At 37.9% G+C, this 23,037-nt stretch overlaps 1 protein-coding gene across 7 annotated transcripts in view; it reads left to right on the top strand.

Annotated features, from left to right (window-relative positions):
* Positions 1–23,037, top strand: part of LOC120417700 (slowpoke-binding protein-like) — a 113,412-nt gene that overhangs the window by 55,388 nt on the left and 34,987 nt on the right. For 6 of the 7 annotated variants that reach the window (XR_008212679.1, XM_039579871.2, XM_039579865.2 and 3 more), the window contains 2 exons: positions 11,220–11,336; positions 18,497–18,703. The exons of the other annotated variant lie outside the window; for it this stretch is intronic. Coding sequence is in view for 5 of the 6 variants with exons in the window: in XM_039579871.2 (XP_039435805.1) it covers positions 11,220–11,336; positions 18,497–18,703 (324 nt within the window). In the remaining variant the exon portion in view is untranslated. The remainder of the gene's footprint in view (positions 1–11,219; positions 11,337–18,496; positions 18,704–23,037) is intronic. 7 annotated transcript variants of the gene reach the window in all.

The raw sequence follows: 23,037 nt of genomic DNA, 5'->3' as shown, positions 1-23,037 counted from the left end.
ACATATGAGTCCATGCGAGGGTTTAACCGCGCCCAAGAATCGCGTTGCTTTTGATCGGTTAGTCATATGCAGCCCTCTCCTTGGACCATCGAGACGTGTACCGATTTGGTAGAGCCAACCGTCATAACGTGCTCTCCTTCACAGCCACACTCGTGGGTTCTCAACTCCTGTGACCATCGAGACGTGTACCGATTTGGTAGAGCCGACCATCATAACGTGCTCTCCTTCACAGCCACACTCGTGGGTTTTCGACTAGGCTTCTAGTCGTTCCTCCTCTGGTCGTCTCTCCATTTCCGCTGGAGAGCCGAAGTGATCTGCGTCACCGCTCCGACGACCGCATTCCACTTGGCGATGTCGCTGCACATTCTTCGCACCACATTATCCGGGCTGGTGTCTGCTCCGATAATGGCCAGCATTTCGCTTCGCGCTGCCTCGAAGCGAGGGCAGCTGAACACCACGTGCTCCGGTGTTTCCTCGCAATCGACGCAGTCCGGACAGAGCGGAGACTCTGCATGTCCGAACCTGTGCAGGTACTTCCTGAAGCAGCCATGGCCCGACAGGAACTGTGTGAGGTGGAAGGTGACCTCTCCATGCCTTCTGCTCACCCACGTGGATACGGACGGGATAAGCCGATGCGTCCATCTGCCTTTCTCCGTGGTGTCCCACTGACGTTGCCACCTTGCCAGCGATTCGGCTTTCGCAGCTTCCCGGATACCTCTCGTGCCTCTCCGGGTGTAGCGCACGGTGTCCTCCTCCAGTGTGATGCCGATGGGGATCATTCCGGCTATAACGCCAACCGCTTCCGACGAAATGGTCCTGTACGCGCTTGCAACCCGCATGGCCATCAGTCTCTGCGTTCTGTCGAGCAGCGCTCGATTTCGCTTCGTCCCCAGCGCCGTCCACCATACCGGTCCGCCGTACCTAAGTATGGACGTCGCGACACTTGCCAAGAGGCGGCGCCTACTGCTCCTGGGTCCAGCGTTGTTCGGCATAATCCTCGACAGTGCCATGATCGCCTTAGCCGCCCTCTCGCAGGCGTAATCGACGTGGCTGTTGAAGTTCAGCCGGTCATCCACCATCACCCCGAGGTACTTGAGCGCTCTCTTCGAGTGCACTACGTGTTCCCCAACTTGTATCTGGGCCTGCTGCACCTTCTTGTGGTTACTAACCAGAACCATCTCCGTCTTTTGGTGAGCGATCCGCAGCTTCACCTCGAGCATCCAGTTCTCGATCATTGCGATTGCCTCCATAGCCAGCACTTCGACCTCCTCGACATTTTCGCCGGTTACCGTCAGCACTATGTCGTCTGCAAAGCCAACAATCTCTACGCCGTTGGGTAGCCCCAGTGTCAACACTCCGTCATACATTCCGTTCCACAGTGCTGAACCCAGAATGGATCCCTGCGGAACTCCCGCGGTAACAACAACGGTTTTTTGTCCATCGGCAGTGTCGTAGACCAGCACGCGGTTCTCGAAGTAGCTCTTTAAGATCCTGCACAAATAGTCAGGCACCTTCATTTTGTGCAGCGCTGCTGCTATGGCCGCCCAGCTCGCACTGTTGAACGCGTTCTTGACGTCAATCGTGACTATTGCGCAGCAACGGTTCCCCCTGCGTTTTTTCCTCCGCGCTTCGTCGGCTTTCTCGACCACTTTCCGGATGGCGTCCACCGTGGATCTCCCTTTACGGAAGCCGAACTGCCTCGCTGCTAAGCCATGCTCGCTCTCCGTGTACTTGGTCAGCCGGTTAAGGATGATCCGTTCCAGAAGCTTTCCGAGGGTGTCCAGCAAACATATAGGCCTATACGATGATGGGTCCCCCGGTGGTTTGCCTGGCTTCGGCAGCAACACGAGCTTTTGAACCTTCCACGGGTCGGGGAAGTGTCCTTCGTCCAGGCATTTCTGCAGGACTGTTCGAAACCTATCCGGGAATGCTTGAACCGCCGATTTCAGGGCGAAATTCGGGATTCCATCCGGGCCGGGAGCTTTCTTCACCTTCAATCTCTTCGCTACTGCCACAAGTTCTTCGTTGGTGATCAGATGACCTTCGGCGTTGCTACCCCCTTCGTCGTTGTACGGTGTAGGAGGCCATGTCGTTGGGTCATGTCTTGGGAAGAGCCCTTCCACAATGACCTTCAGCTTGTCGGGACACGTTTCAGCCACCATCGATGGGCCTCTGATCTTCGCCATCGCGACACGATATGCGCTCCCCCAAGGGTTCGCATCAGCGTCTTGGCATAACTCTTTGAAGCAGTTTGTCTTGCTGCATTTGATCGCTTTCTTGAGCGCGGCCTTTGCAGACCGGTACTCCTCTCTGCGCTCCTCTCTAGTTGCTTCGGATCTTGCTCTCTGGACTCGTCTTCTGGCGCTGAGGCAACTTGCCCGAAGGGTACCGAGTTCTTCATTCCACCAGTAAGCTGGACGACGACAGTTCCTTGGCTCCAGTCTCCGCGGCATGGTTGTGTCGCATGCTGTCACCAGTTGTGCTGTTAGCACGTCGGCACTCAAGTCTTGGGGACCATCACACCAATGGAGCGCTTCCACGAAGAGACCCTCGTCGAAGTACTGCAGCTTCCATTTCCTTCCGTAGGACCGGCTGCTCCTATCTGGTACAGGGGCTCGTCTCCCGATGCTGTACCGGATCGCTTGGTGATCGCTATGGGTATAGTCCTCACTCACCCTCCAGTTCATGTCGGCCGCCAGTCGCGGGCTACAGAACGTAACGTCGATAATGGACTCACGACCGTCTTTGCGGAAGGTACTGCTGGTTCCGCGATTCGCCAGCCTAACGTCTAGCTTTGCCAGAGCTTCCATTAGGCTATACCCCCTAGCATTGGTGCATCTGCTACCCCACTCGACCGACCACGCGTTGAAGTCACCTCCGATAACGATCGGGCTTCGTCCGATCAGTTCATCGGTCAGACTATCCAGCATCTGCTGAAACTGCTCCAAGGTCCATCTTGGGGGAGCATAGCAGCTACAGAAGAAGGTTCCGTTTACTTTGGCGATCACGAATCCTTCAAACGCCCTCGAGACCACTTCCTGTATGGGGTACCGCCCCATCACGTGTATCGCCGCCATTCTTGCTGTATCCGCGGCCCAGTTTCCGTTGTCGTGAGGAACTCGGTACGGTTCTGCAATAATTGCCACGTCACACCCCGTCTCCGCGGTCGACTGCCACAGCAGTTGCTGTGCAGTGTCGCAGTGATTGAGGTTCACCTGGGACACCTCCACTACTTTTTGCCCGAGGCCAGCTTCTTGTACACCGGGCAATTAAAGCCACCCGTCGCATGGCTATTGCCATCGCCTTCTTTACAGAGCACGCACTTCGGCTTATTTTTGCAGTCTCTTGCCATGTGGCCTTCTCTACCACATCTTCTGCAACTGTTGGTTCGATCGGGACCGTCGCAATTTCTCGCCTGGTGGCCGAAACCCATACAGCGGAAACACCTCGTCATCTGCTGGGTCACTCGAGGAACAGGCCTCAGTGGGCACACCGACCATCCTACTTTGACCTTGCCGGCTTCCAGCAGCTTAGACGCCGAAGGCGTCGATAGTCGGACCGACGCAATTTGCGTGCCGCCGTAGGCTTTCCTCAACCGGATTGCCATCGATGTCGTGCGGTCATCCAGAAGAACGATCAGCGCATCTTCTAGCTCTTCCTCCGTCGTGATCTCGTCCAGGTTCCTGCACTCAATCGTTGTCTCCGGCGATAGCGCCCTTACCTTCGACTCGTAGCCTACGGCTTTCTCGACGAGGGACTTAAAAGCTGAGCTCTTGACCGCGGGGTCATTCTTCAGCTCAAAAAGCATCGCTCCGGTCTGTGTGCGCCTGGTTTTAACCACGTTCTCGCCAAGCTCCTTGAGTTCCGGATCGGTTCGTACTTTCCGGAGGAGGTCTGCGTACGAAACACCTTCCTTCACCTCGACCACCAAAGCCTCGCCTTTGTTACGCTCCCTGCGAAACTTGGGTTTTTGGGTGTCCTCGTTCTGCTTCCCTTTTTTCTTCCGCTTCTTTTTCTTGACCTTCTCCCATTCCTCCTTCCCTGGGTCTGGTTCTGGCTCCTTCGCTGGGTCCGGACTGTCTCCATTCCCCTGCTTCTGCTTCTTTGCGTCCTCCTCCTCTCCAGGCGTTTCCCTGTCCCTTTTAGAGCCTGGGCCGGGCGGCGTTTTCGGTTCTTTCTCCCGTAGCGCTTCCTCCTCCAGTTTTGCGTTCAGCGTTTCTTCGGCTCTTTCAGCTCTGAGCTTCAGTGAATTCCGCGTCACCACCAGCGAGCTGTTTTCGCGCTCTGCGGCATTCATGGCTGCCTTGACTCCATTCACCATCTGCTTGATTCTGGTGTGGACGTTGTTTTTGTCCTTGATGAAATCAAAGAGTTCGTTAACCCTCCTTCTGACCTCCTGCAACGCGGTCCTTCCGAGCAGGACTCCGTCCTGAGGGGTACTGCCGGCGAAGTTCAACAAGGATGACTTGGGAGTCTCCTCTCCAATTACTCCTATCTGCTGACTCGAAGCAGCCGCCTGGTTCAACACTGGGGATCTCAACACCTTCCCGCTTCCACGGAACGCGCTCGCCACCCCGCCTGCTGTGTCGCCGCCGTTTGACTCGCCTCCTGCCATTTCGACGTTTGCGTCCTCTTCTACCTCCGTGTTTTCCGATGCTTGGGGCGCATCGGGACCCTTTTGTTGGTTTGTTTCACTTGTCTTCATTTTGAATCCCACGAGTCGCTAGGGAAATACGGTCCGCTGCGCCAGTGCCCTGCCGTGACGCAGTAAGGGCAAATTACGTGTGGGGTTCGCCCCTGTGCCCCACAGGCTCCGTTATCGACTGGGAATTTGTTGAACCCCCCCAGCCATGCATCCCTCGACACGGGTCGCGTCACATCTTGGATTCGGGGTTTGGTGAGGTTTTGGGCTAAAACACTTATAGCGGCGTTCGATCGCTTGACAGAGGTGTTTACGGACCCATGTGGTTTTTTTTCGAAGAAATTAAACAGAGCCCTTGTTCAATTCCGCCACGTCCTAGACATCCTCCCGCTGCTGGTCCGGGGGCGATGCAATGAATGTATGCAATCGCCGACAGCTATCCGCCTACTGCAACCCGCCCGGTAGCTGGCAGCTAAGCTCCGCAGGGACCCTCACCTGTCCCCACGGTTCACGGGTGTGTGTGTGTGTGTGTGTGTGTGTGTGTGTGTGTGTGTGTGTGTGTGTGTGTGTGTGTGTGTGTGTGTGTGTGTGTGTGTGTGTGTGTGTGTGTGTGTGTGTGGGTGTGTGTGTGTGTGTGTGTGTGTGTGTGTGTGTGTGTGTGTGTGTGTGTGTGTGTGTGTGTGTGTGTGTGTGTGTGTGTGTGTGTGTGTGTGTGTGTGTGTGTGTGTGTGTGTGTGTGTGTGTGTGTGTGTGTGTGTGTGTGTGTGTGTGTGTGTGTGTGTGTGTGTGTGTGTGTGTGTGTGTGTGTGTGTGTGTGTGTGTGTGTGTGTGTGTGTGTGTGTGTGTGTGTGTATTTATGTATGTGTCAAATATTGTTGCCAAGTTGTCTCAGCACTGGCTGAACCGATTTTGATCAAACCGGTTGCATTCGACTTGGTTTATGGTCCCATACATCGCTATTGAATGGTTTGAAGTTTCGATAAGTAGTTCAAAAGTTATGTATAGAAATGTGTTTTCGCATATATCCGGATCTCATTTATATGCATGTAAACGATGTCCGGATCCATCATCCGACCCATCGTTGGTTAGGTAATCGAAAATCCTTTCTAACGAGTCCACATAATTGATGAGACAGGGTTGTCGTCTCGTGTTCTGACCACTTAAGTTATATCTGTGTACTTATTTTTCTGGACCTAAAAAAAAAGCTGAAATATGTGTCTAAACCACTCATATTACCCATTGTTGGTAAAAAGTGAGGAAGGCATCAACCACATAGGTGGATTAAGTTAGTTTTTTTGAGTAATTTTACATACATTATGTGTAAAAAAAAACATCAGGAACTGTTTCACCAGTTCCTAATGTTAAATAACACTTTTTTGATACAAGATCTGTCACCATTTTCTTGATGTAATATTTCTATCACTTTGTCTGTATACTTCATAACTGGATAATCTATTTAGTACTTAGTGGCTGATTGATTTCTTTCCTGTTTAACTTTTTTGTGTCGTGCATTATTATGCAGAATCTCTGTAGAATTTTTCTATTAGGAGAAAAAAATATTAGGAAGTATCATTTTTTTGAAAATCAAACTGAAAGCTTTTCTTTAAAATATTAATGTCAAAACAATCACAGAAAGGATTAGACAAAAAATCGGCCACAAAGTAAAAAAGTCATGGTAATTTTACATCTGGGAATGGGTACATTTTTTATGTAATAAAAATGTGTAATTTTACCTCTAAAAACGTTTCTTAATCCACCTTTAGGTGGTTGGTGCCTTCCTCGCATTCATAAAGTGAATACACTACACAGCCTCAAAAAAGTGTATAAATATCACTTATTTTTATCAAAATATTTGAGATCCGGCCTAAAAAAAAGTGTATTAAAAACACTCAAGTACTTATAACATTTGATAGGGTTGTCAGATCTTCAATCTTGTGGGCTCGTTGGAAAGGTCTTTTGATTACCTTTCCAACGATGGGTCGTATGATAGATCTGGACAACTTTTTATCAAAATATTTGAGATCCGACCTAAAAAAAGTGTATAAATAACACTTAAGTGCTCATAACTTTTGATGGGATTGTCAGATCTTCAATCTTTTGAACGCGTTGGATAGGTCTTTGAAATACCTTTCTAACAATATTCTTACAAAAACCACCCTTTTTACAAACTTCCGAAGTTTAGCTAAACTCGTTTTTTTAGCATAACTTTTGAAGTACTTTTCTAAACTTCATAATATTAACTAGGGTCTTGTGGGACCCCAAGACGGATCGAATGAGATCAAAACGGTCCAAATCGGTTCAGCCAGTCCAGAGATAATCGTGTGCATATTTTTCGGTGCACGGACTTACAGACATACACACGCACAGACATTTGTTCAGAATTTGATTCTGAGTCGATAGGTATACGTGAAGGTGGGTCTACGAGGTCAAATAAAGAAGTTCATTTTCGAGTGATTATAAAAAGCATAAAAAATTCGAGAATTTTGTAGTTTCCCGATATTTTGTAAAATTTTTCAAATTAAGAATATAGAAACATAAATAAACGCGGATAATGCGCATTTCAATTAGTTTTAATTAATTTTTACCGTTTCTTTCTGTGAAAATCAAAACTTCAGTGACATTTTATATTTATTCCTTCTGTGTTTTGAGTAAATTTTGAAAGATATTATTTAAGAACACATTAAAAAAAATATAATTTTGGAAGTTGTAATTTTACCAATATTTAGACTGAAAAAGTTACATTACTCCAGAAAACTGGTAAAATCACACATTTTCAGAGGAAAAATTACAATTTTTTTCTGGCATAAAAGATATACCCCTTCCCTGATTTTGTTTAACTGTGTACCATTTTCAGAATAATTTTGTGCATTTTAACTCAATTAAAAAAATGTAATTTTTTTGAAATCTCAAAATCTTGATAGAAAAAGAAAAAATAAACTAATCCAAATTTTACAAACTCAGCAGCAGAATTGAAATGCTTATTTGAAAAATGATTTTTAAGCTCCAAATTTTAAATTTGTTAGATTTCTTAAAACTACAAACAAGTGAAAAAAATAAAATGAAATATGCAAAAAAAAGTGCTTGAATGATGTAAACTTGAATCGGATTAGTAAAAATTAATTAAGAAGTACAACTATAAAAAATCAAATGGAAAGTAGGAAAAGAAAACTGTGAAGTTTTTATTCATGAAAAACGTTTAAAAAGTTTAAAAACATGTATTTTTTTTATTTGCCCTTTTTTATGAAATCTTAAAGAAATTTGAAGGCGGGAGACAAAAACTCGAAATTAGCCATAGCCTTAATGATTTATGAATTTAAACTTATTTTATTGTTGCAATTTAGTAGACGAATAAAATCATTTTTCTAGTAGACTTAAATTTCAAAAATATAAAAAACCAATAAAAAGCAAAAATTTGAATAAAATTTAAAAAAATCAACATGAAAAATAACTATTTCCCTATTTAAGATAAAAAATATTCAAATGCCGATATCACATAAATAATTGCTCCAATTTTTCAATTCAAAATGGAATATTTTTTATCTTATCTTTCGAGAAAAGCTCGAAATTGAAAATATATTCAAAATATCTTAAAAAGGTCTAATTTAATATTTTTTAAACTAAATGCTGATCCATTTCAAAATTAAACAAATGCTTTTTGAAACATGTCAAAAACAATATTTTTTGTAAACCTACAGATATTATCCCACAGCGTTCTTATAGCTAATTTAGCAATAAACAAATTTCAAATTTGGCAGGAGCCGCAAAATAATTGCTAAAATCATCAAAAATCATCCAACAAAAAATATGGTGTTCATTTGGTCCTCACCGTTTCATATCATTCAATTTTAATTTATTTTATGTCAAAATGTCAACAAAAAATATTCATAACGTGTGTGAAAACAAAAAAAGAATACGACCCAAAGAGAATTACGAATGTTTCGTTATCGCAAAACTCATGTAAATCACTCAGATTACCACAAAACTCATCAGGCTTCTTCATCCAACTGTTCCATCCATCACCCCCACTAATCCTCGAGCTTCGACATTTTTCCCCCGGCTGACAAATAACAAACTGCCATTTGCTGAGCCCTATCCTAACATGTTTTTCCGCAGGGAATGCAGTTGCATGGAACTTGCCGATTTCCACCCGATCCATTGCATGCGTGGTCGGTGAGTGCCACCTCTCGAAATGAAAATAGCAAAACAAAAGCAAGCAAAAAAGCACACATCACAATTGATGTAAAATTGAGCTTCGAAATGGCACTCTGTTTGGCGAGACACGCAGCAACAAGTTTTTTTTTGCTTTCGCGCTGCTGACAAATTTAACAATATGCTGAAAGTTAAAAATAATAATAAAAAACTAACTTAATCCACCTATGTGGTTGATGCCTTCCTCACTTTTTACCAACAATGGGTAATATGAGTGGTTTGAACACATATTTCAGATATTTTTTTGAATCCAGGAAAAAACGTACACACATATAACTTAAGTAATCATAACTCGAGACAAGGTTGCCAGATCTTCAATGTTTTGGACTCGTTGGAAAGGTTTTTCGATTACCTAACCAACGATGTGTCGGATGATGGATCCGGACATAGTTTACATACATTTAAGTGAGATCCGGCTTCCAAAAAGTACATAAATATTACTTAAGTGGCCATATCTCAAAACAGGGTTGCCAGATCTTCAGTGTTTTGGACTCGTTGGAAAAGTTTTTCGATTATCTAACCAACGATGGGTCGGATGGTGGATCCGGACATAGTTTAGATACATGTAAGTGGGATCCGGCTTCAAAAAAGTGCATCAATATCACTTAAGTGGTCATATCTCGAGACAGGGTTGCCAGATCTTCAATGTTTTGGACTCGTTGAAAAGGTTTTTTGATAACCTAACCAACGATGGGTCGGATGGTGGATCCGGAGATAGTTTACATACATTTAAGTGAGATCCGGCTTCAAAAAAGTACATAAATATTACATAAGTGGCCATATCTCGAAACAGGGTTGCCAGACCTTCAATGTTTTGGACTCGTTGGAAAGGTTTTTCGATTACCTAACCAACGATGGGTCGGATGGTGGATCCGGACATAGTTTACATACATTTAAGTGGGATCCGGCTTCAAAAAAGTGCATCAATATCACTTAAGTGGACATATCTCGAGACATGGTTGCCAGATCTTCAATGTTTTGGACTCATTGGAAAGTTCTTTTGATTATCTAACCAACGATGGGTCGGATGGTGGATCCGGACATAGTTTACATACATTTAAGTGAGATCAGGCTTCCAAAAAGAGCATCAATATCACTAAAGTGGCCATATCTCGAGACAGGGTTGCCAGATCTTCAGTGTTTTGGACTCGTTGGAAAGGTGTTTCGATAAACTAACCAACGATGGGTCGGATAATGGATCCGGCCTTCGTTTACATACATTTAAGTGAGATTCGGCATCAAAAAAGTACATAAATATCACTTAAGTGGTCGTAACTCGAGACAGGGTTGCCAGATCTTCAAAGTTTTGGACTCGTTGGAAAGGTCTTTTGATTACCTAACCAACGATGGGTTGGATGATGGATCCAGACATAGTTTTCATGCATATAAGTGAGATCCGGATAAATGTGAAAACACATTTTTATATATAACTTTTGAACTACTTATCGAAACTTCAAACAATTCAATAGCGATGTATGGGACCCTAAACCAAGTCGAATGCAACCGGTTTGATCAAAATCGGTCCAGCCAGTGCTGAGAAAACTTGGCAAGAATTTTGAACACATACATACATACACACACACACACATACACACACACAGACATTTGTTCAGTTTTCGATTCTGAGTCGATAGGTATACATGAATATATGTCTACGAGCTGTATTTCAAAAGTTCATTTTTCGAGCAGGATTATAGCCTTACCTCAGTGAGGAAGGCAAAATGGTATACAGAAATAGTTCAAAGAGAATTCTGCACCGTTTATTTTATTTTTTTTTTTTTGCACGTCATCGTGACCCTTATTGGCGCAAGCATTGAACTATATTCGAGCTCGTCCATTAATAAAAAAAATGCACGTTGCACAACATGAAAGAGAGAGCAATGACTGAAGCACTAGAAGAGAGCAAAAAAAAAGGAAGCTTACACACAACCACCCCATAAATTTCACTTTAATTCATTTTTCATTGCACATGTGGCACCATCGCAAAACACAAAAAAAACAGTGCACAATTTTGCACCATATTTGTGCGCTGAAATGCATTCATAACATGCACCCTTTGCCATACTCGGGTGGCTTCACAACAACAATAATAATGAAGAATGCTAAATGCAACAGGAAATGAGGCAAAAATATATGGTCAAAGCAGTGAAATCCAGCTGCTGCTGCTGCTGCAGGCACCACACGCAATGCAATGCTTTATATTCACCGAGTAATTTAGTTATCCTCGTTATTTGTTTCCCTCCATGTCATTTACTAACCACACTTTCTCTCCGCACTATCCGCTGACCAGCTGGAATTTCCACAGCGAGAAAAAAATATTAAATTAATGAACTTTTTTCTCCACCACCCACGCAACTTTTCCGCACAGGTCCAGCTACCGGCGCAAAAAGAGGAAAATGAGACGCGCTCAATCCGCGGCGGAATTCAACGATGCTCGCACCGAGCTGCCGGCCCCCTCAGCAGCCAGCAAGAGGATGTTGTTCAGGTGAGTGGGCTTTGAAGTGACGTTGTGAGGTTGAAGTTGAGGAAAAAGGGTTTTGATCTGGATTTGAATGGGCACTGTGCTGCTGCAATGAAGATGAAAAGAGTTCATCTCTAGCTTATTAAGCAGGATAGTCAGAATTTTTATGATAATGAAATTTTCTAAATTTTGACATTACGTTTTGATCTAAGCAGTTCTCGCAAGAATTTACCTTTTATTGAAATTTGATTTTTGTAATTCTTGATTTGACTGAAATTTTCTTTTCTAGGACCATGATGGCCAAGTTTTCATACAACTATAGCAGCTGTCCATTAGAGTGTAATAAGAAAATCGATTTTCCAGCACATAGAAAGTGCTGTACAACTTTTCCGAAGAGAATATGGTGCTAACTTGCTCGTACCGTTTTCAAGCGAAAACAAATTTTTAAACCAATTTTGAACTGGTTGTTTTCCTTAAATTACCCCCTACTATCCTTACAAAAAAGCAATTCAAATATTCAAAAATCTATATTGAGACTTTGGAAATTCCTGAAGCAAATTGGTAGGAAATTTTTTGATCTTTTCCATAAAAATATTTTCAGACATGTTCAAGCTTGGTCATAGGTATAAAAGTCACGTTATCAAAAAAATATCAAAAGGGAAAACGAAATTTATGAAGAGCTATTTTTACAAATTTGATTTCACAAAATTTAGAAAAAAATATTTGATTCAGTTTTCAAGTACTCTAAACTTCTACAAAGCTGCGTACTTTGGAAAAAAAAACTTTGAATTTTTGCAATATGGGTATCAAATGATCGGAAATTTTTCATACGTTACGAATGCAATATTACTTTTTTATCAAAATGCTAAAATTTTTAACTTTAGCATGTTTTTTTTAGAAAAACTACTTTAAATTTCAGTTATAGCAACATAAGTCTCAAATGATCAGGAATTCTTCAGGAATCATTTTTCATTTTTCTATTTCATTCCCAAGAATGTATATTTGTCACTTAACGTACGTTTTTTTTTCGAAAAGTGTTCAGTATTAAAGTTAAGATTTCGCCATTTTTGTGATAACTGCTGTCAAAAAAAATTTTTTCTAAAAAAGAAAAACTCTCTTAACTTGAAATTTCTGCTGACAAAAGTTGAAATGAGAAACATAACATTGTTTTTTTCAAGATCACAAATATTTCTGGGGAATGTGCAATTCTGGGAAGTGGGTCAATTTGGGAAATAATACTCTGAAGAATAGAGAATATTGAGGAATGGTATAGAATCATTGTTTCATTCAATTTGAAATCAATAATATAATTTTTTGAAAATACTCATAATTTTCACAAAGCTACAAATTAAAAAAAGAACTTCAAATTTCTGTTTTAGTACTTCTTGATTCCTGTCATTTAAAGTAACTAAATTTTTGTGTATAATTCCAAAAATTATGTAGTTTAGCGAAAAATTTTAGTTTGAAAAGAAGAATCATTTCTATAAAGTTAATGGAGAATTTCCGTTAATTTGATATCCATATTGTGAAGACTAAAAACTTCAGTACTTTTGCAAAAAAAAGCGTTCCTTTAAAATACTGCGTACTTTAAAATACTGGACTCATTTTTTTTGTCGATATTGAAGAGTTCGTCGAAAGCGGAAGGTATCAAATTATACTACGAAAATTCAAAGCATACTATTTGTAAGGACTGAAAATCAATTTTTGCAATTCCGTCGTGAAACTACTTACTTTTCCTGTCATTCTTGAACGACGAAATAGCCTACTTTTCTGTACCAAAAATAACAGAATCGAATAGCAACACTTTTCAAAATAAATGCTGAAAAGTTCTACTTTTCAGCACTCAAATGGGTGCTGAAAAGTTGAACTTTTCAGCACTTGTTTTGAAAAGTAACATTTTTCAACATTTTTTTGATTTAAACGATTTATTAACAAAAAAAATGAAAATTTGACATAAAATTTCACTCAGTGTGTGTTTTTTGGAATTGCAAAAAATGTTGTATGGAACTCGTTGCAAAACTTGATTTTTTCAGCACTCTTCGTATTTATCCAACGAGGTTCACCGATGTAATGTATTGTGAAAAACCAAACATTATAATACTTTTTCACTTTTATGAAAAGTGTTAGTTTTGACCAATTAGACAAGTTTTTCGATGTTTTTACTCCCAAAAATGTAATCATGTGCTTTTGCAAATATTTTTTTTTGTAAACTTTAGCAAATTTTGCATAGACCCTTTGTACGTTTGTAATCCCTCAAAAAAAATTGTAAAATTCTGATAACTCAAGAAAAATAAATTCAAGCTCCTGTTGTGTATATATCAAAATTTTTGTAACTAAAAAAAGTTTAAAAAAACAGGAAAATAAAAAATCGTGTCCTAAATTTTGGGGTATTACAGATTCGAAAAGAACATTACATTTACAGGGTGGTTACAACTTTCCCAAAATCAAATCCGCGAAAACCGCGCCGAGCTTTTTCAAATCCGCGAAATCCGCGCCATACATTTTTTCGCAAAATTTCTAAACAATTCAGTGTTTTTAAATACTAATTAAGTATAAGATTCAAAATCACTTTTATCAAACAAGTTAGCAAACGCATTTCTTTATTGGTCATTTTGTAAGAACTCTTTCAAAAAATATAAATTATGTTTTACTAAGAGAAATTTAAATTTGTGAAATAGATTTGGGGTTTACATATCAAATATCAAGAAATAAACATTCGATATAAAAATAAATATTTGGGTTAAACAAACATTTATTTATTCTAATATGTTTTATTTTAAATTTATATTCCATCTATCATTTAATTTGGTAGGTTGCCAGAAATGTTTAATTCTGAAGGTTAATTTTTCATCAAATTGTGAAACGTGTTGTTGATAACGAAAATAAAAAAAATGCCTGACTTAAATAAGTTAATACCGCTAAACAGCGATGGCATTGTTAAGATTTCGAAAACAAATATTTTTCAACTGATTAGGTTCGTCTTAACATTTATATTTGAAAAAAACATGTACCTACTGGGTTGGTCAGTAAAGCTTTTTCCAAAAAGTTTATTTGCCATTGTATTTCATGATTTACAGTCCAGACTCGATTATCCGAAGGTTTGTATGGGACTTCGGATAATCGAATCACGAACAAAATTGTTTTTTCGTATTTTTTTCATTGTATTGTTTCTAACATATAAAATTTGAGTTCTATGACCCCATTTTAGTCAAATTTGAGTTGTTGATTGCCTATTAAAAAATAAAATTCTTTTTTGCACCGCCATTTTGGCCGCCATCTTGGTTTAAAAAATTCTTAATCATTTTAGCGTAGTTTTGGGGTCAAACCTAAGCTCAACAATCAAAAGTTAGACAACGAAAAACATTTTTTTTCGTGATTCGATTATCCGAAGTCAAATTTTTCCGAGGCCTTCGGATAATCGAGTCTGGACTGTATACTAACAGTGATTCTTAAAAACTTCAGATTGAAAATGTGTAAAATAAATTGTGCACGTCAAATGTGTTTGTACCATTGTATCTTCGCACTTGACTCATGGAAAAAGAACAATCAATTTGTTTCTTTGGGCATTTTGTTTTATCATTAAATATTATTCATTTAAAATGGAGTTTCAGAATATTTACAATTTAGGTGAAATTTCATCGGATAAAAGATTTTTTGAATATTGCCTATTGCTATTTAAACAAAGTTTTAAACATATATCGAAACTATTTAACTTAAACAACTACATTTGTTCTCATGAAAACGCATAGAAACATTCATGTATTGAAATTTAAAAAAAGAAATGTCACAAAGAATTCGAAAATGTCTTGGAAATTTTAGTCTTTCTGATTCAATCTGAATTTAATTTCAAAAATAAATCATAATCCTTTTTATTGAATTCAAATAAGCTGTGAAAGACTTGACTTCTATTTAACAATTTTATCAAATTAAAATAATTTCTAATTATAACATATTTCTTCTAAAATAAATTTTAACAATTACAAATAGTTAACCATTTTATGGCTGGAATCAGAGTGAGGTTATTTTTAATAACTGAATAATAAATACACTCCATTATGTCTAAAATGAAAATAGAACTTTCAAGATCGCTTCAGAAAGTTTGTTTTATATAATATTATCTTTCGAATAATAAAAAAAATATTGCTCAATTTTCAAGATTATGTAGATGATTTTAACAATCGGTAAATTCTCAAAAATAAATACATTTTTGAATTTTTTTGGATGGCCGATTTTTTTTGGATTGCCTAACCAAGTACAAGTTGTCCCTCTTAGTGAGATGTCAGACAAAATCTTCAGCTATTGAGCTTAGTTCAGTTATCATCTTTAGAAATTATAAAATTAAAAATAAATAAAAAGGACACCAATCTCTCTCGTGGATCGCAGTATGGTGATCACTAAATTTATTTAATCAAAAGTTTAATCAGATCAAACTAATTTCTTTCAAAATTGCGATTAATAACCAGCCTATGGGTAATTCTCTACCAACTCACACGAAATCGGGAAAAGTTGCCCCGACCCCTCTTCGATTTGCGTGAAACTTTGTCCTAAAGGATAACTTTTGTCCCTGATCACGAATCCGAGGTCCGTTTTTTGATATCTCGTGACGGAGGGGCGGTACGACTCCTTCCATTTTTGAACATGCGAAAAAAGAGGTGTTTTTCAATAATTTGCAGCCTGAAACGGTGATGAGATAGAAATTTGGTGTTAAAAGGACTTTTATGTAAAATAAGACGCCCGATTTGATGGCGTACTCAGAATTCCGAAAATACGTATTTTTAATCGAAAAAAACACTAAAAAAGTTTAAAAAATCCTCCCATTTTCCGTTACTCGACTGTAAAAAATTTTGGAACATGTCATTTTATGGAAAATTTAATGTACTTTTCGAATCTACATTTACCCAGAAGGGTCATTTTTTCATTTAGAACAAAATTTTTCATTTTAAAATTTCGTGTTTTTTCTAACTTTGCAGGGTTGTTTTTTAGAGTGTAACAATGTTCTACAAAGTTGTAGAGCAGACAATTACAAAAATTTTGATATGTAGACATAAGGGGTTTGCTTATAAACATCACGAGTTATCGCGATTTTACGAAAAAAAGTTTTGAAAAAGTTACATTTTGCGTTTCTCTTTGTTTCGTCGTCCGTGTCTGTCGCGGGTGACCATGAACGGCCATGATCAGCGACGATTAACTTTTTCAAAACTTTTTTTTCGTAAAATCGTGATAACTCGTGATGTTTATAAGCAAACCCCTTATGTTTATATATAAAATTTTTTGTAATTGTCTGCTCTACAACTTTGTAGAACATTGTTACACTCTAAAAAATAACCCTGCAAAGTTAGAAAAAACACGAAATTTTAAAATGAAAATTTTTGTTCTAAATGAAAAAATGACCCTTCTGGGTAAATGTAGATTCGAAAAGTACATTAAATTTCCCATAAAATGACATGTTCCAAAAATTTTTACAGTCGAGTAACGGAAAATGGGAGAATTTTTAAAACTTTTTTAGTGTTTTTTTCGATGAAAAATACTTTTTTTTCGGAATTCTGAGTACGCCATCTAATTGGGCGTCTAATTTTACATAAATGTCTCTTAGACACCAAATTTCTATCTCATCACCGTTTCAGGCTGCAAATTATTGAAAAACACCTGTTTTTTCGCATGTTCAAAAATGGAAGGGGTCGTACCGCCCCTCCGTCACGAGATATCGAAAAACGGACCTCGGATTCGTGATCAGGGACAAAAGTTACCCTTTAGGACAAAGTTTCACGCAAATCGAAGAGGGGTCGGGGCAACTGCTGTGTGAGTTGGCGGAGAATTACCCCTATAGCAAAATAAAAAAAACTTAGAATTTTGTTTTTAATTTTTATGGTATTGTTCTTTTTGCTTTTAACCATTTTTTTTAAATTTAGTTTGAGCCAACAAGATTGAGTCGAATAAGGTACACTAGAAATTTAAAATGTATTATTATGATCATTTTTAATGAACATTGATTATATTTTTCAAATAACATTATTGAAACTATGAAACGAATCTAACAAATATTGAATAAAAAATTGACAAAAAATCTTGCAAAATTATTAATAATGATATTTGAAGTTGTCAAAAATGCTCAATTTCAAATCAAGACATGATTAGGTACTTTATACGAATTAAATAAAACAAAAAAATGTATGGAATAAAAAAATATTTTTCAGTTTTGTAAATCCGCGAAATCCGCGCCATCGCTGACTAAATCCGCGCCAAATCCGCGAAAATCGCGAAATTCGCGAAATCCGCGAAAATCGCGAAAGTGTAACCACCCTGCATTTACCATAAATTCACATGTTTCACGATTTTTGACAGTTGAGACTTGGTTGAGACAGCTTTTTGATGAAAAATACGTTTTATCAAAATTTTTAGTACGCCATCAAATCGGGCGTCCAATTTTACACAAAGTCCCCTTGACACCAATTTTTTTTTCTCTTCACGGGTTCGAGCTACAAATCACTGAAAAACATGTCTTAGAAAAAAATAAAAAATAATAATAAAAGTTGTTGTACCACCCCTCCGTCACGGAATACCTGAAAACCTCGGATTCATAAGCAGGGATCTAAATAACTCCTTAGAGCAAAGTTGCACGGAAATTGAAGAGGGGTTAGGGCAAGTGCTGTGTAAGTGGGCAGAAAATGACCCATATTATAAAACACTAAAATTTTCAGTATTTTTCGAGAATTAGTAATTTTGTGGAAATTTTTAGTATTTTTTTAAAAATGTCCTAATTATTTGATAATTATTTGATACCTATGTTGAAACAACTAAAATCTTGTGTTTCGAGAATCTTTGCGTTTTAAAAATACAATAAAATTGCATTGAGTGACTTTTTTTAGCTGACATCATCCCGATTCCAACTACTATAAATTTTGAAGTTTGGATGGTTTTCTCAAAACATTATGGCGATATTTTCAATACAATTTTGATATTCGATGCATTTACGATAAATTTCGATTTTATTTTGTTTTAAAGAAAAATACAAACTACTTACGAAGATCATGGTGCTCAGTGCGCCCTTTGGAAAACTTAATCAGGGTCATAAAATTTCAGTTGTTAGTCTGAAAGTTAGCAACTAATTTATTCTTTACATAGAAAAAATCAATATTGCACTTTTTTAATTCGTATTTTTTTTTCTCTCTTTTCCTTCCCCCCAGGGGCCGCTCGGTCAGCTCGGACCACGACCAAAACTCGGAATCGGAACACACGGAGCGGTCGCCGCTGGTCAGCGCCAAGCTGGACTCGCTGGCCAAGCTGCTGTTCAGCCGAAGTCTGATGGCGGAAGGATCCGGTGGCTTGATCGGCGGTGGCGGCGGCAGCGGAAGTGGCGGAACCTCCACCAAAGACAATGACTCGCCGACAAGGTTTCTATTCACGCCCACTCACTCTCTCGCTCTCTTGCTCTCTCTCTCTCTTGCTCTATCGCTCTGTCTCTTTCTCTCCTCTGTCTAATCTTAAGCTCATCAACCAGTTTATATAAATATTTCTTTCTCTCTCTTTCTCCAAACGTTCCGTAGTGTTCACCTTTTACAAACGTTTACTTTATTGTTGGTTAATGTTACATATAAGCTGCATTTGAATGTTAATCACACCCACATCATTCACCCGTTATGATCAAAAGTCAAATTTCTTCATATTTTCCCATCAAAAAGTTCAGTTCACCATTCAACTTCATTCCATCCTTTCCGGTTTGGTTTTGTTTGTATAGTTTTTTTCAACTCCTTTCTTCAATAGTTGAAAGTTTTGTTTTCTAATAAATCAATCAATTAGCTGTTTTTGCTCTAAATAATTTTAGATGATTCCCAGCAGTTTTTTTTCTAGTGTGCTAAACTAGCTAACGATATTATAGCAAATGAACGCAAGACAAGAAACGAACGAATCGAGCATCGAACAGGATTAAAGTGGCATTGTTGCAATCCATGGTTTAAAAGGCATAATAATCACTGAATTACGTTGTGTTACATAAATACGTTCCATCTATTCCCCGTATCTCTGATGTTTTTTTTTTTTAATATCCCTATACGAAATCAATTATTTAATAAAAAATCAGCCATGCTCTTCAAAAAAAAATATGAGTAAATTTTTGTTTATCTGTATTAGGGCCGTTGCAAATATTTTTTGAAGTTTATGTCCCTCGACTCTGACCAAAGTCGAGGGGGGGGGGTGCAAAAAAACAACATTTTAATGAAAATAGTGTTTTAAAATGCATTATACACCTGTCCAGTTGTTTTGCCATCATTAATTTCAAAAATATCTAAGTATTGAAGAAAATTATATTTTATGCGAAAAATAAAATTTTTGCGGTGCTGTACATTGAAATTTCATAAAAATTCAAAACATTTTTAAACAAGCCCAAACATACTAAATATGATTATCAATGCAGAAAAATGCATTCTAGATTGTTTTCAGTTGATTTGAATTCTATTTGCATGGAAATTTTGATTTTTTTTTTTGAATTTTTTTTTGCCCCCTGATTTTTCAGACCAATTTTGAAGGGGGAGGGCGACATAAACTTTGAAAAATATTTGCCGTTAAAATATTCGTCTGCATACACAATCGAGGCATTTTTTGATTTTTTCCATAATTCTCAATCAAAGTTTGAAAATAGACAAATTACTTTTGAAAATATTGATAATTATAAGACTATTTTTAATGTATACATTCTATTAACATTAATCCAAAAAGGTGATAAGAATTTCCACAATTTTCAAACTTTTTGAATTGAATAGTTTGAAAGTCTGATTGGTATGACCTGAAATTTATCAAAAAAAAAGTGAAATTCAATAAAGTTACATTTCGAAAGTGTCTTACAAAAAAACATTTTATTTTTTATTAATTTAGTATTTTGTAATTTTTGTAACATAATAGAAACAAATCAGGTACAATTTATATTTATTTTTTTAAGGCAAAAAATATAATTGTACACAATAACATTTGATTTTTCAAACTTATTTTCTTTCTGGTTCAGGGTTAACAAAATTAACAGTTATTTTATGAATTAAAATTAATTTAAAGGGAGAAACTCTTTATTTTTTGAATATTCTATGATTAAGAACATATTAACTTTAAAAAAATTGTTCATCAAAAATTATAAGAAAACTTTTAAAAATTAACGGTAAAAAATCAACACTTTTTTAACAATTCACAAACAAGTCTCACCGATGTTTCTTATAAAACATAAAAATACAGAAAAATCAATGAAAATGTGATTTCAATCTGTTTTATGTCCACGAACAAAACCTGATGGACCAAAAATAAACTGTTTGTAGAATTCTTCTAAATTTTTATTTTAAATTCAAAACAGTTCTTGCCATATTTTAAAATAAAATAAGACATTTAAGGAGATGGAACAAAACCTAAAATCGAATGAAAACAATTAAAATATGAGGTTTGACCGTTGTTTTAATTTTGATTCATAATTTTTAGCATTGACCTTATTCATTGACAAAAATCTTGAAAAAATGTATTAATTTGCAGCAAACAAGTTTTTCTTTGTTTTGAAAATTTGATTTTCATCATGAAAATGTACTTCTTTTTTTGAGATAGTTTGTATTAGAAAGTTCAATGTTCAGGATGAATGTATGACAAAAGGTCAAAAGACATAAGGTCGAATGGACAAAAGGTCGAATGCCAAAAGGTCGAATGGACAAATGGTCGAATGGACAAAACGTCGAAAGGACAAAAGGTCGAATTAAAACAAAAACATTTTACAAAAGTTTTAATGTGAGCCTAAATACACAAATATTGAAACCCAGCTATGGAAAGGTGATTTGAATGTTTTTCTTTAATTTCACTTCTAAAAACTTGCCCCCGGATTGTTGGAGACTTTTTGATAGGGAGGGTTTATCTTTAAAAATATAAATAAATACGAACGATTTTTTTATACATGCACCTATGTTTTTGAAGTCAAATTTTCCTTAGGATCTATTGTGACCATGAAATATAGATTGAAAAAGGATAGACAACTTTCAACATAAACTTTTAAAAATATTTGCAACGGCATCATTAATTTTTAGCAAAACAATGCAAAAGGTTGTAGGTTTGAAAGCAAAAAGTTTATCCTGCTCACGTTACAAGATCTGCCAAATCACAGCAGATTAAATTTTCGAACAAATGTGTAACGTATTTCTATGAAAAAAAAATCTGCATTTAAAAATATTAAATAAAATCTAGACAAAATAAAGTAACGGTAAAAATATTAAGTAAAAACGAATTCATTCTGCAAAAACAACTTATTTTCAAAAATTCAAATGAAAATCCCTGCTTGAACTAGTTTGAAGCACTTTACACCGTTCTCCATCATTTCTGATCTGAAGTGAAGTGACTCTTGCCAGCGAGGACACACTTTCACAGCTGTGCAGCTCTGCAAGGCAAAACGAGGTCAAGAGTTTGTTTCTGCACTAATTGGAGGAAAATAAGAGATCTCCTCCAACAAGCGCGCAGTGCTGGAAGGGGTTATTCCACTCGAAAGCTGCAGCAAGCTTGCCACCAGCGAAAGCTGAGAATCCACCACGTTCGTTCAATGCTCGATTCGTCATCGTTAGAACAACTTTTGCTAGCGATTCTTCATTAGAGTTAGTTTTATTTATTGTTTTTGTTATAATTTTGCTTCAATTATTTAATCCACCCCACCCATTGGCAGGAAAATTTCACTCCATGATTGAAAGCAAGCTTGAATTAATCAACAATAAGGATAACGCTCTAATCTAATGATAAGGACTAAATTATTGTATTTGTAAGCTAATGATAAGGAATAAAGTATAACAAACGAAAGCCAAATTGTAATTTGATTGAAAAACTGATGGTGCGGCGCAGCAGCACCGTGCAAAAACACCAAAAAATACACTTAAAAATGACACAAAAAGAACCCATTTCGAAAATGGAGTGCAGTTCCTACAAACCAAACAAAAAACCAAAAAAAACTCCCCGATTTCTGATTTAGTACGTTACATAATCGTAGCTCTAATTCATCGTTCTTTCATTTTATCGAAACTATGTTTATCTTTCTCTATAGAAAAACCATTTTACCTCGTTATTAATTCCACTTATATTTACGAAAAAAAAGATCTGTACATGGTTGTTGTTCCGAGTTAATTGCTAGAGCTCCTTCTGTCGTCTCTCGTTCACACACACACAAATATACCCCCCCCAATACCCGTATAGAGTGTCCGAGCATTAACACGACCACACATACACCCACGTGAACCCCATTATTATCCTTCCCCCGGAACTTCCGGCATCAAAACAAAAGGGCTAATCCTTTCTCTATTTATAACCGACCAACCTGACGACAAAGGTGTCTCTCCGGTCACACGACACAACAAGATCGTGTTTATTACGTTGTTGGACATTTTAGACGTGTTTATCTACCCTACCGATATCGATACACACACTCTTGGAGAGATGGATGTGGTTGGAGATGGGGACAACTTTAATATCCGACGAACAAGAAAAAAAAATGCTCTCAGATATGGGGTTGAACTTCCTTCCCGAAAGTGAATATCTATTGTCACACACAAGCGCACGCACACCTTCCCCTTTCTGAATTGTGAATGTCTGTGTTGTGGTGTGATGTGATGTGCTGTTGTTCTTGTGACTTGTGTGTTGAGTTTGTGTGTCACACTATCGTTGGAAATTAGTGCGCCGACATCTACACCAGACAGATAGCATGAAACATGGTCAATTTCTCTTACCCTCT

The sequence above is a fragment of the Culex pipiens genome, unplaced genomic scaffold (assembly GCF_016801865.2).
Source record: "Culex pipiens pallens isolate TS unplaced genomic scaffold, TS_CPP_V2 Cpp_Un0001, whole genome shotgun sequence".
Taxonomy (NCBI): domain Eukaryota; kingdom Metazoa; phylum Arthropoda; class Insecta; order Diptera; family Culicidae; genus Culex; species Culex pipiens.
This window is presented reverse-complemented; position numbering and strand designations above follow the sequence as displayed.